Source organism: Perkinsus marinus, assembly GCF_000006405.1.
Source record: "Perkinsus marinus ATCC 50983 genomic scaffold scf_1104296937140, whole genome shotgun sequence".
Classification (NCBI taxonomy): Eukaryota; Perkinsozoa; order Perkinsida; family Perkinsidae; genus Perkinsus; species Perkinsus marinus.
Window position 1 is genome coordinate 102,114 of NW_003213889.1, and position 13,187 is coordinate 115,300.

A 13,187-nucleotide genomic window follows, 5' to 3' on the forward strand; every position below is an offset into this window, starting at 1 on the left:
ATATTAGTATTGCATTCGGATGACTGATCACGTCGTTGATTATACACGACGTCAAGCATATAACTAGGTTGAACGGCGGGGCCGAGCCGGTTCGGGAGGTTGAGCTTGGTAACGGCATCACAGTGGGTAGGTAACGGATCTTTACAATATTCTGTCATCAGATGTGCTAAGTCTCGAGTACTACGACATTTTAGGGTTTCCTCCCGTCGTTAAACTTGGCTCTCATCCTCATCACTATTCCAGATAGGTAGATTCTCCACTAGTGTGCCCCTGCGATCGGCGTGGTAATACTTATTCCCGACGTATCATCTCTCTGTCCTATGTCGGCTTCGTTCCTACTGGCATTCGTATTGGTCGTAAGAGAGAAAAGGAGACCAACTCAACGAAGACCTGCAAGATTGCTGAGCATGGTGGTACGGTGGGGTGTCGCGTAGAAATATCTGAAAATGTATCATATCGGAATTTGCTAGCGCATTTCTATATATACGATTCCCTACGTATGTCTAAAGCTCAGCGATGAGGGAGAGTATAGGAGGGATCCAGCTAACACTGGAGAGAGATCACCGAGTGCTTAACCATAATATTTGTATGCGCTGAGAAACTAAGGAGGGCGGGACTTGTTTTCGATTACGCTGTATCTTCTTTTTAACTGATCGGGGCTCTCTCGATCTCTTCGCATTAGTTGGAGAAATCATTGAAGAGTACTACACTTCTTGGTGATACCAAATATTCCTCAAATTGTACCATCGCTCCGCCGCAAAATGCAACAACAATCGTCGATTTTTGTCTGAGTACCTCTTCGTATGCATCTTTCAACAGTATGCTATTAGGGCGTTTGGAGTCTCGGCCAGTACATCAGTGCCACTGTTAGAGAATACGGGTTTATAGAGGAGCCCTATCTTGCTCTATATGGTGATGGTTGCCTTGACCTCAGTACTGATGTTGCAATATACAAGCGAATGGTCGTGGGTTCTAACCTTGATGAAGGTGTTTTTTAGAAAACTCCGGTATAGTGCTTTAAGTACTCGCACACAATACGATTGAGGACTACTACGTGTCAGGTTACCTCTGCGTTAGCTTCTGACTGATCATACTTCTAGTGATGCTACCTATTACCTTTAGCCCTCCGAAAGCTCCTGTCGAGTTATGTGCCTCTGTGGGAGACATCAAGCTCTTGAGTATTTCTGTTGGAACCATCTGAGTGCCCTCCGTCACATGAGATCATACCTTTTCTCATGGCACGTCTCATCTGCTTGTGTTGCGTGTAGTTTTGCGAGGATTTATGGTATTGTTGCTCAGAGTGATTTCTCCCATTCCTGTTGTCTTCGGCACAGCAGCGAGTGTATCATCAAGCGCTTGGCTCATTGAAACAGTAAGATGACTAAAGTCCTGAGCGACGATGAAGTCGCATCGTTGGACGAGCAAATAGAGCGTGTTACCAACATGGGTCTTCTCACAGAGGCCGAATGCAAGAATCTGTGCAAGAGGGTTCGGGAGTTGTTGCAGGTAGAGGGAACGGTTGCGTTTTTTTCATATCGTTTAATTGATAGCTTTCAGGAAGAGTCTAATGTTCAGCCGGTGCGATGCCCTGTTACAGTCTGTGGAGACATTCATGGGCAATTTTTGGACCTCAAAGAGCTCTTCAGAATCGGCGGGAAACCTCCAGAAACTAACTATTTATTTTTGGGTGATTACGTGGATCGAGGGTAGATGCAATTTGTTCGTAAGGAGTGTGGAAAACTGTGATGGTTACTCAGATATTATTCGCTGGAGACTGCGGCGTTGATGTTCTTGTATAAGGTCCGCTTTAAGGATCGTATCACCCTTCTTCGTGGCAACCATGAGACGAGGCAAATCACACAAGTAGAGTTCGCACCACTTGGTACATGGAAAGTGGCAGCTTGCAGGTTTATGGTTTTTATGATGAATGTTTGCGGAAATACTCGAATCCAAATGTGTGGAAGTACTTCACAGACACCTTTGATTACCTCCCCCTCACCGCATTGATAGAGAATCAGATCTTCTGTCAACACGGCGGCCTCTCGCCTTCTATCGACCTGTTGGACCATGTTCGCCAACTGGTAGTCACTGCTTGTCGTCTGTTGAACTGGCTCTGTCATCATTGTGACAGGATCGTGTGCAAGAGGTTCCTCATGAGGGCGCTATGTGTGACCTGCTCTGGTCCGATCCTGACGAACGCTGTGGATGGGGAATCAGTCCGAGAGGCGCTGGGTGTGTTATCATAGATCTTTCCGGTGGAATTCATTGACATTAGGTACACCTTCGGGCAGGATATCTCAGAACAGTTCAACCACGCCAACGGTTTGAAGTTGATCGCCCGAGCACATCAGCTGGTCATGGAAGGCTACAATTGGTGCCACGACCGGAATGTGGTGACCATCTTCTCGGCACCAAACTATTGTTACCGATGTGGCAACCAGGCAGCCATCATGGAGATTGACGAGAATCTTAAGTATATCAACCCACATAGAGAAATGACGATATTTACTCGATGAGTTCAGGTACACTTTCCTGCAATTTGATCCGGCCCCCCGTGAGCAGTCTTCGCCTGATATTGCCCGAAAACTACCGGACTACTTCCTCTGAGCTCACCAAGGCCCGAGAAGAGGTCGATGCTGTTCGTGCACTGTATATGGTTATTATTGCTATCTATATTCCCGTTATGATACAGCAATATATTCGGCTTGTGTTTGAAGTGAATGACACTTGTAGAAGGCGTGTTCATCACTAAAGCGTTGCGCAACGAGATGCACGAGCGTTCTGTAAAGTCGCTCGTTGTGGTCCCTATTGAATCGGCCAAGAGGCTCGCGTGATGGTTTGTGAAGCGTTTAGTTTAAACTGAACGTGATCATCAATTCGGGTTTGGGGTCTCTACTAATACTACGTTATTAGAGGGACCATAGGCGATGTCGCTCTCTTCGCACATTCGTGTAGATATACTCTGACCTATATAGCAAGCCCGACGGCAGCTACATGATGCATACTTGCATCGAGGTTCAGTGATGGCGAGACGTATATAATCAACTAGTGTTATTGACCTTGTGCTGTTACGTAGTGAGTCGACACTATACTGGCTTCCTCTTAGATGTATGAGATTGAGAGCGTTCGTGATGCTAGTACTTTAATTCCACATGGTGATGGCCCTCGAGAACCCTTTCCATGCGAGACACGATGAATTTGCCCGCGAGCGAGACACCAATAAGCTTCTTGGTGATACCATTTTCTGGCAACACTACGAAAAGATACCTGTGAGTATTCTGTGCTCGCTGTAGCTGAGCTGTGTTGTTGAGACAATATCGGCAACGCAGAGCTTGTACAGTACGGGATCCAAACTAGGTACGGTTCGTGTACAAGGCTGGCTCAATAGAGTACAGAAATCTCAAGCTCATGTTACTCGAGATGATATTCTACCTGTCCATTGTGACCTCTCTGACCGCATTCATGTAACAGGTTAGTGCTACAGTGAAAAATGTCATTTTGGAGGTACAACCACATCGATGCCTCTCTGGAGTTCGAATCCCGACAACAGCAACAGCTTTACTGGGGACAGTGCACTTCAGATGAGAGCCAGCGTGATGGATGTAGAATAGATGAAGTCACAGACATCAGTTCCTTCTGGAACTGGTAGTAGCCATACTAGCTCACGAACAACTACATGCTCTCATGGAGGTACCAAGACTCCCTTATTCCCCTGGTTTTCAACGTTGTCGGCGAGCAGGATCTCTTACAGCAGGTCAGCCGCGGAAAATGCTCATCATTTGACATGTCCATCGTCATTAGTCATCGTCCAGGCTGTAGCGAATTTGTCATTGAAGATGCCTTTCTGAGTTGTTAGGCACTATTACGGAGTAGATCAGCCGATGACGATGCTTCATCTTCGATGGAAGAGTACCCGTCATTGGCCCCATCCGTGACCCCTCCCGCTGGTTGGCTCAATGAGATGGCTCCATCCGGGTCTACACTGGCAAACGGCACTTCTCTCGACTCGGATCTCTCAGGTATGGTTCACGGTTAAGGACGACTCAAGACTCGGCTCAGGCCTCGACAGTGCCACCACCCCTGTTTGGCCCGAGCATGTGTCCACTCTATTCGTACCCAATGAGGGTGTGTCATAAGCATACTCATCTCAGCGGTATCTTCCTCAATCAGAATCCATCGCTTTCAAGCCTCGTTATGTCGGGGATACGAAAACTAATATTCTAGTGGGATCCATTAGAATACGACAAGTCGCTGTCACTCCACAGAAGGGCTGTGCAATTCAGGACGATCTTCTCCCTGTTCATTCGGTGGTTTCTGTGGCGCGTGACTCTTGCTCATGTGAATCCATCACAGGTGTGTTTTGGGTCGTGGTCCCATGGTGACCAATATAAGCTCAAAATAGCCAATATAGGAACACCCGAACGCGTCAGAGACGCTTATGTGTAATTTTGTATTGCTGACGCCCTCCAAACGTGCTCAACAGATGGCGATCCAAGAGTGAGACCACTCAGAAAGCTCCCATGATAGGGAAAAACTCACACGAGTACACGGGTGATGGATACATCTTCGACTTGCCGGAAGACATCGTGCAAGCCTTCCGAGTTAGACCGCTCCGATTGATAGAGTTCTTCAGCTCCCCGCCATCAGGTCGGCGACGACTTGCAGGAGTGGGAGTGGCTCGACATGGCAACCAGAGCTGTCATTATAGAGTTGTCCACCTTCAACCCCAATACCAATATGATCGTTAGCACTAGGCTACTATTCGAGTAAAACGATCGTCCATTTGACAATCTATGTTGTTCGAGACAGATTCGGTCCGGATGGTTCGGTCGGGGTCAAACAAGAGCACACTCCTTTACCAATCGATCAGATCTCGCTGCCCGTAATGCGTGGCGCAGCGTTCAGACCGGAGACGTCTACCATCGTAGGTCATCCTCGATGGTGGAAAGTATCTCTCCGTATTCTTCTATCAAATTGTCATCACCGGGCAGTTTTCGATCTTCACTTTGTACTTCGTCACCAACTTGTACAAGGCGCGCTCCCTCCGCTATTTCAAGTAAGATTCCCGAGCGCACTCCTACCATAGACACGGAGCAGGTACATCTGGAGTATAGTCGACTTCCTCATCATCATCCTCTTCTTTTCCTACCTCTCGAAACGACTGCAATTCCTATCAGTGTTAGATAGCGAGCCAAGTCTAAGGCCTGAACTCCTTCCACTGCCACAAACAGCTTTCATGCCGTCAGTCCGCTGAGCCGATCCATATATGAAAGAGCAAGAACCCAGCCAGATACTCCATATTCCGCGAACCTCTGATGAGCAGCCGCAACATCTTCGCTCAGCTCATCCTCGTTGTCTGGCTCAAGCTACTCAAGTACATGACAATATTCAGCGCCTTCAGACCCTTCGTCAGAGTCATAGAACGCTGCATGTGATGCCCAGTCTTTAACGCAGCGTGAATCGTCTGGTAGATGCGAGCTGGCCGCACTAGCGCTACTCTGTATCGTCCTATTTGTGGGCCTGGCGCTTCCCTTTCATGTTCTACTGAGCTCAATAGTAATCAATCGCTACTAATACTGATACCGATCCTCTCGCACCAGGTGGACGAGTTCACTTGGATGCGCGGTAGTCTTTATGCACTCCTGTTCATGCTTGTACGTGGGCCGACGGATTCCATCATGCAAAGAATTCTCACCGAAGAGCCCCAGATGGGGAAGCTCATATTCATGGTGTATGTCTAGTCCTACTCATGTTCCATGACGAGATTGTCACGTGGCAGTTACATAGTACTCCTGGCCTTACTGTTGGTTCCTTTCTTCTTTGGAGTGGTGCTCGATGTTTATAACGAGCTCAGTATTCTAGAGGAGAACCCGGATCCCAGCGTGTTGAGAGGAAATCTTCAAAGACGCAACCCCATGATGGCTTTCTTGTAAGTCCACTCGCCGCAGTGCCAAAGAGGCTTTTATCGTCCGAGCCGAGATCAGCATGAAGATCAGATTCACATATTACTACAAGCTCAAGGGAGTGTCGCTCGTCCGAGATCTCGCTGACGACGAGGATGTGGGTGGCCCGAATGATCAATGGATCGAACTGCGGGCTCTGCCAGCATGCCTCGCTATTGCCTGGGACCGAAAACGGTGGGATTGAGTTGAGAGACTCTCCTGCCTGTCTGATAGTTTAGACGTGAACTCGAAGACGAGTTGGAGAAGAGCATCGCAGCTAGAGAGGATGAGGCTGCATTGCGAAATCTAGCGCTCAGCAAATCGCCTCGGGGCTCGATATTCTGTGAGCGAGTGAATCGCAGAATCATATGCAGCAATACTGACTCCCAGCGCGACTGCCTAGAAGAATGACAGAACAATCGAAGGGCACGGATGACAGGGCACAGTTCGAGGAGGAACGGCAAGAAGCCCAAAAGCTCCTGGAACGGGTTCAACGTTGTGATGTGCGCGGTGTGATGCAGCAGCAGCAGCTTGTTTACTCACCCTCGTTACGTTTCCACTCTCAGAGGATAACTAGGGTCCAGCTTCAGCGGCTTCTAAACGAATCGCCAGAGCTCTGCGAATTGATTGGTTCTGGACGTGCAATTGAAATCATCCGCCGATATAAGAGCGCGTATCACGAAGAGCGAGCCGAAGAGAGGATGCAACGGATAGCCCGGATGCAGGTCGATCAGGAGTCAGTCCCGTGAGGATCACTGACCGTCCTTGCCAGGAGAATATTTTTACCAAGATGGATAAGTTCAGCGATACGAACACGAAGTTGAAATTTGATGCAGCAGCTTCAATGGAATTGGTCAGCACTGAGCTCAATGAGACCCTGACTGAGGCAGCAACACAATCGACTTTCAAGGAAAGTCAATGAGTTTTTTCAGGCTCAGAGTGTGTGGCGAGCAGATATGGCGGACGTATTAGAAGGAGTTGGTACTTTCAGTGAAACTTTGAGGGACTTGACAATAAGCATTGAAGAGGTAAGAAACTCTCGATCACAATACTCCTGAGTCTGTGCATTTCCTCCAGGTACAACTCGCACATACTCGTCTTGCAACTGATTTACAACTAGGCAAACTGAAACTCACCGAACATGCTTCATGACTGAATGCTACGGCGTTATTGCTTGTATATCATCATTATCGGAATAGTCGCACGTGTGTCGAGTCGTTGAGTCCAGTTGATGTGATGAAGTTAAGATCCAACATTCCAAAAAGCAAGGAAAGATAATTCCAATCGATGAGAAGGTTCTACTGAGCAACTCTCCAGGGTTATCTTTGTGCTTTTCCCTTCGTGTTTTGCAATCTTCTGAAAAACCCTTTTCTGGGCACTAGCGAAGAACGCAGCGATACCTGCAGTCGGGTTCTCGGTGGGAAGTCGTTGTTATTCGTGAGTTGGTCCAGCGTGCGTGTGTATGTACGAACACCTGCGCTCCATCTATCCATTGTGGGTAGCAGCTCTCATCAGTCATCTCTAGTCCATGAGATCTCATTGTTATGGCTTCCGACTTGGGCGTCTGAAGCTCAGAGACTCATCAGAGTACAACCCAGTGCTCAGTGTGCTCGTCGTGCACAATGTTATGTGTGGACTGATCGGTAACACTGAACAACTCAAGAACACCAGCATGATTTAGTAACAGAAAAGTGTACTGCCCAACGGTGGTAGGGTCTCAAATGCTGGCATAAAAACTGGCCAGAGTATTTAACATACCCCTCAGGGAGAGCCGTGTTATGGGCCAGTTAGTTCAACCTCGCACATAACAGGAAGATGATCGCTAGCGTGACTCATATTGGGAATTCCTCGCTCAGCTACGCTGGAGTCCCGGGAGTCAGCACCGGTGACAACTCCATTTCCAGTCTCGTCGTTACACGAGTCAATCGCGACTGCATCGACGACTTTGAAGGTCAAGTCGGATGACTGACCGCCTACAAAAATATAGTCGATCTCGTCTTCTCGACCAGGAAGTAGCCTATAACTGCCGGACCGCGAGCTCAATACGTAGGACGGAGGTACCAAGCTTGTGTATCTCGGTGGTTTTAGCCCTGCCGCGGTAAAGCAGTCCTCCATACCACAATCTCTGATCCGCATGAAGGTGTCGCTGTCTCGATGGTTGTTCAGATCGCCACAAAGAATGACCGGCTCATCTCGGTCAAGGATAGCTCTAAGTTCCGTTGTGAGCTCATCGACCTCATGGCTCTGTGTAGGACAAGAACCTTTCCAGTACAGATGAGTTCCAACGACGGTGAATGTTTGACCATACAAGTTCTGCAGACGGCATATAGCTGCAACCCGCTCGCTACCTCCAGTATAATGCAGTGTCTTCGCACTCATCAATTTCAGGATAGATCTCCTCCAGAAGATAGCAGACCCATCATCACGTCCTCCTGCACGTGGAGCGAAATAGCCGTCATAGTATGAGCCGAGAGCTTGACGGAAATCTTCATAAGAATCCATCTCACAGAGACAGAGGATATCAGCACTAGACTCCAGGCAGGTCTTCACGAGCATTGGCAGTCGCATGTTCCAATCGAGCAGGGTGGGGAGTTGAGGGGCATCCTTCGCAGCTGGGCAAAAGTTCTTGGCCTTCGACCCACCAAGGTAAGGCCATGCATAGCTGAAGTACTTGGAGAAGGCAAAGTGGCGACCGAGAATGTTGTATTGCATCACTTTCAAGTGCTGCACTTGCGACATAACAGGATGAATGAAAGACGTCCAACAACCGCAAACTACTCAGATTTTCATCTCGTTTCCCAAACGCAAGCCAAGGGATGTGCAGGAGGATGGTAAGGTAAAGATCCTGACAAGAGTCAGTTCAAAGTCCCACGCATTCGCCGGCTTTGTCAAACTATCGGGTATCAGTTGCGAGATCTATTCGACACAACCGAGAGCTCCTCCTAAAGAGTGCGCGACTATTCCGCGTTACCACTGCAAAGATTGCAGTGTGTTGTGATGCATACCGACAGACGCTCTACAACAGCAAAACCAGCGCTACTTTTGACTAGGGAATCTTCAGAGACACGCTCCTGTTCGCTCCGGATACAGTACTAACTCTATGGAATAGTGTATGTTGAATAATCCAACAATAGGAAAACTGACAGTAGCACACGAACTCCCAGTTCTGACGACTTGAACAAGTTTATCAAGGAGCTGCATACACGCAACATCCTTTCCGTCAAACCGTGGAAGCAACACAACACGAATGCAGCGGTCGTGGGAAACATCCCGTGGAGCACCGTGATTTCTACATCGCTACCTACCTCGTGTATTACCATGTAGAGGGGAAATGAATGTATTGCCAGAAATGTGGTGGCGACAGAACAAATCTATTTCTACAATGAATGGAATTTCCCTGATGGAAGGGATGACGATTACAGGGTAAAAGTGAATAGCCTTGATTGTTGTATGTCAAAATTAGCGAGCAAAATTGCTTCGAGCACGACATCCCTGTGCGAGCGTCTCGAAATTGGCCTCGCAGTTAGAGTAGTTGCCCGAGACGTTTGAAGGGAAAAGACAGCGCGACCAGACCCTAGAACCGACACATATAAGGAATGAGTGAATGCAGCCCTCTCACCAGTTATGTATACCGTAAGGCGAATCCTTGTTCATGAGAGCATCGAACCTGAGACCATCAACAATGCGGGATTCCCATAACTGACCATAAACTGAGACGCATACCTCTCCTGGGTGAGCAAGCCAGATATGGTCAGCTCGCTCCAGAACACCTCAAGTGTACTCACGACGTTGCTGATTCCACCGTCATTTTGTGCGCAGAACGAGATGAGGCCACAGTACTCGTACACATTACCTGATCAACACAGGGCACCACTCAACCGTGCTCAGTCTAGATAATCATAGTTACAGTCAGCCTCAACCAAGACGGTAATCTTCGCGCGAGGCTGATACCCAGGCGAAAGACAATCCTCACACTGCTGTGTGATGAACCAACGGAACCGACCCAAAAGGTTGTTACCTGAAAACGACAAACTTCAAGCGGGCTTGACTGAGCACGAACTGCTGATCGAACCTGGTAGTAAGTTCATGCTGCTAGTGTCGTACATGTACGAACGGTACACAAGGAATAGAGCACTGTCGGCCAACTCCATGACGTATCTCGAGTATAAAATATCGACACCAGAACCAAGATCTTACCACTACTTAGTGGTCTGTGGGCTGGGAAAACCAGAAACGACGTGCTGAATGAGAAAGGCGTCTTCTGGGATGTCAGTGAGGTACGTATACTTGTAAGCACTGCAGAAAAGACAATTGAAAGAACCTCCAGTGAGAACGTATGCCTCCACTACTCTGTCCATGTCGCAGTGACCGATGCGACCGCGGTCACGACAAGGAGAAACGCCCATGGGGTAGCTCACCGTAGTTTGACAAGGGTATTAAAGACCATCTCAGACGGGCTGGCTTCAACATCAAGAGAGATACCGATAGGAGCGACTTCTAGGATTTCTCCGGGGGTCAGTGACAGTAACCACTCGAAGAAGGTGTCTATGAACTCTAACTGCGAGAGACAGCACCGTAACCAGAATCGCGGACGACAAGACCGACCAGAGCCAGCTCATCATGGGCGGTAAAGTCCGCATAAGCCAGGTAGATGACACCACGAGAGCTGCGCTGGGTACCTCAGAAAAGACCTTCGAAGAACCACGATAGTGAGGTCCGACACACCAGGTCTGATAGATGATCGAAGCTCCTGTATGAAAGGGAACAACCGGTAGGTGTTCTTGATCTTCCCAACATTCGAGTAATCCCCAATGTTGAACCACAGGTCACCACCACAGCTAAGACTGCGTACTGCTGGATGAGCCACGAAGTCCTGAGGTGTTCACATGTCCTACACAGAGTCTACTAGCCTCACTATGAACTCCCTGTTGGACGGGTCCATCCATAGGCTCTGTGGCCAAACGTAGAAGCCTAGCTTAGCGTTGGAGCAATCAACTTGAGTGGGGGGAGGCGGAGTCTGAGGCACACGAGTGAACATAACCACCACATGATGGCATAAATCACCGTCTCGACGCACGTCTGTTGAGCAGGGACGAGATGGCTGAGGAACAAACAGATGATAACTGAACCACTCCGTGGGCCGCTCATAGTAGTACTCAAAAGTATAATGTACTGGTTGACAGAATGGAGGCGATAGTGAATATAATCTGGTTGAGGAGGATCCCGACAACACTTAGCGTATCCTGTAGTGCGCTCCTGGCAGTTTTGGATATTTCCTCCTGCGGAAGATACTCCTCGTACGCGTGCGCTGGCCTCTCATGGCACTTCCAACACAGTGTCACGAACAAATCCCTCCACGACTACATAAGTACCAACTCCAACGCGACCTTGAACTTGAAGGCTTTTCATTGGGTACACGCCTGATCAGTAATCAACACCTGTGAAAGGGTTAAGATACTTTCAACAAAGACGGCATAAAATCCCTGAACTGCACGGGCATCGAACGTCCTACTACACCTGGAGCACGTTGTAGGGCAGAAGAGATGACCATGGAATGATCATCACGGTTATTCCATGGTCATTTTCATGGTCTATCATTGAGTCCTATCATGAACATACACATAATCAAACCATGTGTGCTCATACGATAGGACTCAGATGAAGCCGAATGCCTTCGGTTCATCCGTGGATCCGAGTACCTCCCAACTACTTTCCAACATGACTCAGCAAAAACGAGCAAGGGAGTGCTCCACTGACCTACATACGAATGCTATCCGCTCAGCCACGGCGTGTTATAGCCGACATCCCACAGACCATATACGACCTGCACAGCGTCAGATGCAAGTACGAGGTCAATAAGGATAGCTGAGATGAACAAGTCGCAGAGACATTTCCCACAGACTACCTCAACGCGAATTCCACTATATTCATATCCACGCCATATCCACGAGATTCCCCCAACATTATAGCCGTATAGTTACAGCCCTCTGGACTCCCCTATTCACTGGAACAATATACAGACAGAATTGACGAAATATCACCATACTATTTACTACTACTACTACGAGAAGTCACGTTGATGAGCTTCTTGACAACCCTTCCACACCTTGGAGGGCGATTGAATGATACCACACCTCAATGAAAGCCCGAGCCCATTAAAGCTGTGAGGTCAACACTAAGGCATCAACAGCATTATCATCCAGAACTCTTCGACCGAGAGCCAACATCCCTCTCGATATCATGGTAGACGACTACATTGCGGAGTACCATGTAAAAAACCTCAGACGCCGGTGCCCCAGTATACTCCAATAACGCAACATGAATAGTAGCTGATGATGAGATCGTCACAAGGAACTGTGATGCATCATGCAGGTAGCCATAACCGTGCACTCCGAATTGATCTCGAAACCCCAAAGGCAGCCCTACACCGTGGCTCGTAGCCTTATTAAGATATAGCTTTGGAATCGGCATCTTCTATTGACCATTCTCCCGCATGAGGTCGCTACCACATGGTGTGCCCCTGGCCCCAGTGGGGCCGCCCCACCACAGACCGACTCTTAGACATTCATCTTCCACTCGAGCTAGCCACTGTCGAGCTACAACTGAGCGCCCCCCCCAGGTGATGAATTGTGGGCGAGTGAGGTATATTAGATGGCAAACGCGGAGGCCGTCGTACCACACCTCTTTGTGATGACCAAGAGTGAACATTGAGGTCAACTACAACAGTATTCAGTACCACATAGAGGTCTTGAGCGCCCCATTCTCGTTAGCTCAACTGCGAGAATCGGTGTGGCACTGATGTCCCGTATATTACCACTAGTAATCCACCAGTTCCTTCAGGCCCCTGCCACTAATGGAGAACCCACTGAAAGGCTTTTGGACTATAGGAAGCTGCTGCTGCTGCTGATACTGACCATACAAGAGGGTTATCATGACCAGGAAGAGTGCCGCTATCTCAGTGCCATACTGGACGGGCCACCTGATGAGCATCAAGAAGGTGTACAGACTACACAACAGATCCCCAGACTACAAGAGTGAGGCGAACTCCACATCGAATAACAGAATTACAGATTTTCGTGACCTGCACGACTACCAACCTGGCATACATTCCACCGTCGACCTACATTCGTGTTGGTTGACTCCGACGACGACGCAGCGGTATAGTTCGCTCGCCCCCAACTCCATTAGAAGTAGTGATTATAGTCGGGGCCAACTCGGGAGTACATATCCCTACCACTGTTAACC

The 13,187-nt window shown here is 48.6% G+C and overlaps 3 protein-coding genes across 3 annotated transcripts; 1 reads left to right on the forward strand and 2 right to left on the reverse strand.

The window, feature by feature from the left end:
• Positions 1-1,377: 1,377 nt before the first annotated feature.
• Pmar_PMAR023300 (serine/threonine protein phosphatase, putative) lies at positions 1,378-2,607 on the forward strand (the record flags this gene model as incomplete). The annotated part of the gene is made up of 7 exons (XM_002783135.1): positions 1,378-1,506; positions 1,558-1,706; positions 1,758-1,863; positions 1,908-2,081; positions 2,132-2,232; positions 2,276-2,473; positions 2,523-2,607. 7 exons carry the CDS (start codon positions 1,378-1,380, stop codon positions 2,605-2,607), a joined length of 942 nt encoding a protein of 313 aa, XP_002783181.1.
• Positions 2,608-7,620: 5,013 nt separating this feature from the next.
• On the reverse strand, positions 7,621-8,681 carry Pmar_PMAR023301 (carbon catabolite repressor protein, putative; the record flags this gene model as incomplete). Its single annotated transcript, XM_002783136.1, has 1 exon — positions 7,621-8,681. The coding sequence occupies one exon, from the start codon at positions 8,679-8,681 to the stop codon at positions 7,719-7,721; it is 963 nt and encodes a 320-aa protein (XP_002783182.1). The 3' UTR covers positions 7,621-7,718.
• A 720-nt stretch (positions 8,682-9,401) lies between these two features.
• Positions 9,402-11,090, reverse strand: Pmar_PMAR023302 (hypothetical protein; the record flags this gene model as incomplete). Its single annotated transcript, XM_002783137.1, has 11 exons — positions 9,402-9,516; positions 9,562-9,609; positions 9,666-9,795; positions 9,850-9,960; positions 10,015-10,100; positions 10,146-10,238; positions 10,361-10,500; positions 10,548-10,621; positions 10,668-10,815; positions 10,858-10,959; positions 11,007-11,090. The coding sequence occupies 11 exons, from the start codon at positions 11,088-11,090 to the stop codon at positions 9,402-9,404; spliced, it is 1,131 nt and encodes a 376-aa protein (XP_002783183.1).
• Positions 11,091-13,187: the final 2,097 nt, after the last annotated feature.